The sequence below is a fragment of the Sander vitreus genome, unplaced genomic scaffold (genome assembly GCF_031162955.1).
Source record: "Sander vitreus isolate 19-12246 unplaced genomic scaffold, sanVit1 ctg408_0, whole genome shotgun sequence".
Classification (NCBI taxonomy): Eukaryota; Metazoa; Chordata; class Actinopteri; order Perciformes; family Percidae; genus Sander; species Sander vitreus.
Window position 1 is genome coordinate 22501 of NW_027595531.1, and position 5000 is coordinate 27500.

The 5000-nt window shown below is 42.9% G+C and overlaps 1 protein-coding gene across 1 annotated transcript in view; it reads left to right on the top strand.

The window, feature by feature from the left end:
• Window positions 1-5000, top strand: part of LOC144514004 (nuclear factor 1 A-type-like) — a gene marked incomplete at its 5' end in the record, with an annotated part of 35173 nt that overhangs the window by 15890 nt on the left and 14283 nt on the right. The window contains 1 exon segment of the mRNA XM_078245199.1: window positions 1334-1512. Within this exon segment, the coding sequence (XP_078101325.1) occupies window positions 1334-1512 (179 nt within the window).

Genomic DNA, 5000 nt, shown 5'->3' on the forward strand with positions numbered 1-5000 from the left:
CTCTCTCTCTCTCTCTCTCCCTCTCTCTCTGTTACATATCTTTCTCTCTTCTTGTCTCTGTTCATCACAGTCCTTAACGAGGCCTTGTCCGCTAACGAGCAATCAGAGAATGTTAGACCAATTAGAGCCCTAATAAGATTAGAGAGGAGAGGAGAAAACGAAGGAGGAGAGGAGAGAACTGGAGAGGAGGGCATGAAGTAAAGGAACGAGGAGAGGAAACAGGAGCGGAGGAAAGAGGGGGAGGGCGTGGGATGAGAGGAGGAAGGAGGACAAGATCAAAGGATAGAAGAGGAGGAGACAAGAGAGGAGTGATGAGGAAAAAAAGTGGAATGAAGGAAACGGAAAGGAGAGATGCAAAAGAGCAAAGGATTGAAGAGGAGATAAGAGAGGAGAGGAAAAAGGTGGAAAGAAGGAAGGAGAGGGGAGGAGAGAGTGAGATTAGCACAGAGAAGAGGGGAGGAAGATGGAGGGAATGAGAAAAGGAAAGAATTAAAAAAAGGAGAGGAGAAAAGAGGAAAGGAAAGAAGAGGAGGAACATAAATAAATCTACTCATTGACCTCCACACACTCTTTCTCTTTGACAGCTGTGTGTGTGTGTGTGTGTGTGTGTGTGTGTGTGTGTGTGTGTGTGTGTGTGTGTGTGTGTGTGTGTGTGTGTGTGTGTGTGTGTGTGTGTGTGTGTATGTATCTCTGTGTGTGTGTGTGTGTGTGTGTGTGTGTGTGTGTGTGTGTGTGTGTGTGTGTGTGTGTGTGTGTGTGTGTGTGTGTGTGTGTGTGTGTGTGTGTGTGTGTGTGTGTGTGTGTGTGTGTGTGTGTGTGTATGTGTGTGTGTGTGTCAGCAGGTATTTGCATGTGATGCCACGCCCCCTTTAATCAACTTTATATGTCTCTTTTTTACTCTCTCTCTCTCTTTCTCCTTTCTTGTTCTCCTCCCTCCCTCCTTTTTTACTCCTCCCTCCCTCTCTCTCTCTCTCTCTCTCTCTCTCTCTCTCTCTCTCTCTCTCTCTCTCTCTCTCTCTCTCTCTCTCTCTCTCCCTCCCTCTCTCTCTCTCTCCCTCCCTCTCTCCCTCTCTCTCTCTGTCTCTGTCTCTCTCCCTCCTTCTCTCTCGCTCTCTCTCTCTCTCTCTCTCTATCAACCATCTACATCCCTCTTCAAACACTCTCTTTTCTAATCATTTCTTCTCCCCTTTCTTTCTCTCCCTCTCCTCCCTCCCCTTCTCTCTCTCTCTGTATCAACTCTCTATAACCTCGCTCCCCGAACCCTCTCCTTTCTGTCTCTTAATAATATTCTGTCTCCTTTCTTTCTCTCCTCCCTCCCTCCCTCCCCCCACAGCGAGCCCCCATGCTCCCCCCTCCAGCCTCCACTTCTCCTCCTCCCCCATCCTGCAGCAGCCTGGCTCCTACTTCTCCCACCCGGCCATCAGGTATCACCCGCAGGAGACGCTCAAGGAGTTCGTCCAGCTGGTCTGTCCTGACTCCGCCCAGCAGGCCGGACAGGTGGGCTTCCTCAACGTAAGCGCACACACACACACACACACACACACACACACACACACACACACACACACACACACACACAGAAATATACACAGAAACATCTGAGCAGGGTTTTCCAGCCTCTGCGAAAGGTGGGATCAGTTTCTGTTTGGAGCAGAAAACACTGCAGTGAGTGAGTGTGTGTGTGCGTGCGTGCGTGCGTGCGTGCATGTATGTGTGTGTGTGTGTGTGTGTGTGTACGCGTGCGTGTGTGTGTGTGTGGCCTTCTGTCTGCAGAGAGATAGTTGATATATCTGCGTCTAGACACTGAATCAATACACCCTCCTCCCCTCCCTACCACACACACACACACACACACACACACACACACACACACACACACACACACACGGTCTGTTTGCTTAATTTTTTTTTTTTGCAGATGTAGTAATAACATGTCGGCCACTCCAACTGAAAGCCATAAAGAAAATATGATACATGACAATAAAACAAAATAAAACTTGTATTGACTTTTGTCTTTAACGCTTGAAAGCCTTTAATGTAAGCTGAAGCCGTGCGGAGCGATACCGCCACCTATAGTCGTCCGAAAACTAAATACAAACCAGCTTGTTGTCTCCCTAACTGACTACATACAGTGGTACTTATTTAAAAAATAATGCATGTATAAGTTACCTTTGTAGATGTGTCCAGCGTCCCACGCTTGTGGCTAGAGGGGATACAGCTACAGCCGGATGTTACGCAACAATCATGCGTAAAAGCTTCATATATACCCCCACATCATCACATACCCTTCACCATACCCCCACATCATCACATACCCTTCACCATACCCCCCACATCATCACATACCCTTCACCATACCCCCACATCATCACATACCCTTCACCATACCCCCACATCATCACATACCCTTCACCATACCCCCACATCATCACATACCCTTCACCATACCCCCCCATCTTCACCATACCCCCACATCATCACATACCCTTCACCGTACCCCCACATCATCACATACCCTTCACCATACCGCCCCATCATCACATACCCTTCACCATATCCCCATATCATCACATACCCTTCACCATACCCCCACATCATCACATACCCTTCACCATACCCCCCATCATCACATACCCTTCACCATACCCCCACATCATCACATACCCTTCACCATACCCCCCCATCATCACATACCCTTCACCATACCCCCACATCATCACATACCCTTCACCATACCCCCACATCATCACATACCCTTCACCGTACCCCCACATCATCACATACCCTTCACCATATCCCCACATCATCTCATACCCTTCACCGTACCCCCACATCATCACATACCCTTCACCATACCCCCACATCATCACATACCCTTCACCGTACCCCCACATCATCACATACCCTTCACCATACCCCCCCATCATCTCATACCCTTCATCATACCCCCACATCATCACATACCCTTCACCATACCCCCCCCACATCATCACATACCCTTCACCATATGGTGTCCCAAATGCGTGTTGGTTGCTCAGGAGTGTTTAATCCAAACCAGCGGTCTTTTTCCTGACCATAACTAGATCTTTTGGTGACTTAACTGTCGCTGTAGCTGTATTCCTTCTAGCACTCAACGTTAGGACCGTTTTGAGTACAGCATCCGGGTAGTCATAGCAACGGCGTAACTTTGGGTCCAACATTGCATGTATTTAAAAATAAAAAAGGCCACAAAAAAGCTACAAAAACATCCAAAGAATTATCAAGAAAAATAGACAAACAGGTGACAAAAACATCGAAGAAAATGTCCAAAATAACCTTAAAAAAGGCGACAAATACGTCGAAAATAATTTTAAAAAAAAACAAGAAAACGTTCTCTAATTTCTTTTTAATATGCCTAAAATATAGCAAAAAAAACATCCAAAAAATTAAATAATAACAAAAGGCAACAAAAACGTCAAAAACATTGTTGGAAAAATATCAAAAAAAGCCTAAAAAAATGCAAGACTTCGAAAGAAATTAAATAAACAGGCGACAAAAACGTCGAAAAAAAATGTCCAAAATAAACATAAAAAATGCAACAAATACGTTGAAAATAATGTCCTAAAAAAACAAGAAAAAAGCTACAAAAACGTTGAACAAAAAATCTAAAAATGCCTAAAAAATGCAACAAAAACATCGAAAAAATTGTCGAAAAGAATTAAAAAAAAACAAGAAAAAAGCTACGAAAACGTTTTTTTAACGCATTTTAAAAATGCCTAAAATATAGCAACAAAAACATTATAAAAATGAAATAATAACAAAATATTGTTGAAAAAATATTTAATAAAGAGACAAAAACATCGACGAAAAAATGTCCAAAATAACCTTAAAAAAAGGCGACAAATACGTCGAAAATTATTTCCAAAAAAAAAAAAAAAAAAGCTACGAAAACGTTGAACAAATTCTGGAAAAATAATCTTAAAAAAGTCGACAAAAACATCGAAAAATATTTTTGTAAAAACTCAAAAGAAGAGACTTAAAGGCGACAAAAACGTCGGAAAAAAAATGTCCAAAATAACCTTAAAAAAGGCGACAAAAACATCAGAAAAAATTAAAAACAAAAAAATAAAGGCGACAAATAGGTCTACAGAAAAAAAAAAAAAAAAATAGAAAACAGAAACTAAAGGCGACAAATGTCGGAAAAAGCGGCAACAACTTAAAAAAAATAAATAAAATGGTACTCCCTCCCATCGCTCTCTAAATAACACCTGTAACTCAGAGGGCTCTGGTCGTATTTCATCAGTGTGAATGAACTATGGATTTAGTGCACGTACAGAAGTGCATGGATTTAAAACAGTGCACGTACAGAAGTGCATGGATTTAAAACAGTGCACGTACAGAAGTGCACAGTTTGAGACACAGCAAAGGTGTTTATAATGCTGCAGTATCCTGGTATACACACAGGATACTTTTAGACCCAGACGTGTAAGCAGAGTGTATAAGAAGAGTGTGTGGAGGGAAGGAGTAGAGACAGAAGGAGGCAGAGAGGTGAAGCGAGGTACTGTGGTATTATGCTTATAGATTAGCAGGATAAAATGCGAGCGGCAGCAGATTTCTTTATGACCAGCCGGGAAAAGTGCTGACACACACACACACTTATACACACACTTATACACACACTTATACACACTTTCAGAGGGCAGCAGAGTTGAGCTCTTACAGGTTATGTGTGACCGACCTGTTGATGTTTTTCTGCGCAGAATATCATGTATATAACATGAAACAGCCTTGAAATCCCCATCACCAAACTCCACCAGACTCCATGTAAATAATCAGGACTTTTAGCGTGTATAGAGCCAGCATATTTCCACCAGACTCCATGTAAATAATCAGGACTTTTAGCGTGTATAGAGCCAGCATATTTCCACCAGACTCCATGTAAATAATCAGGACTTTTAGCGTGTATAGAGCCAGCATATTTCCACCAGACTCCATGTAAATAATCAGGACTTTTAGCGTGT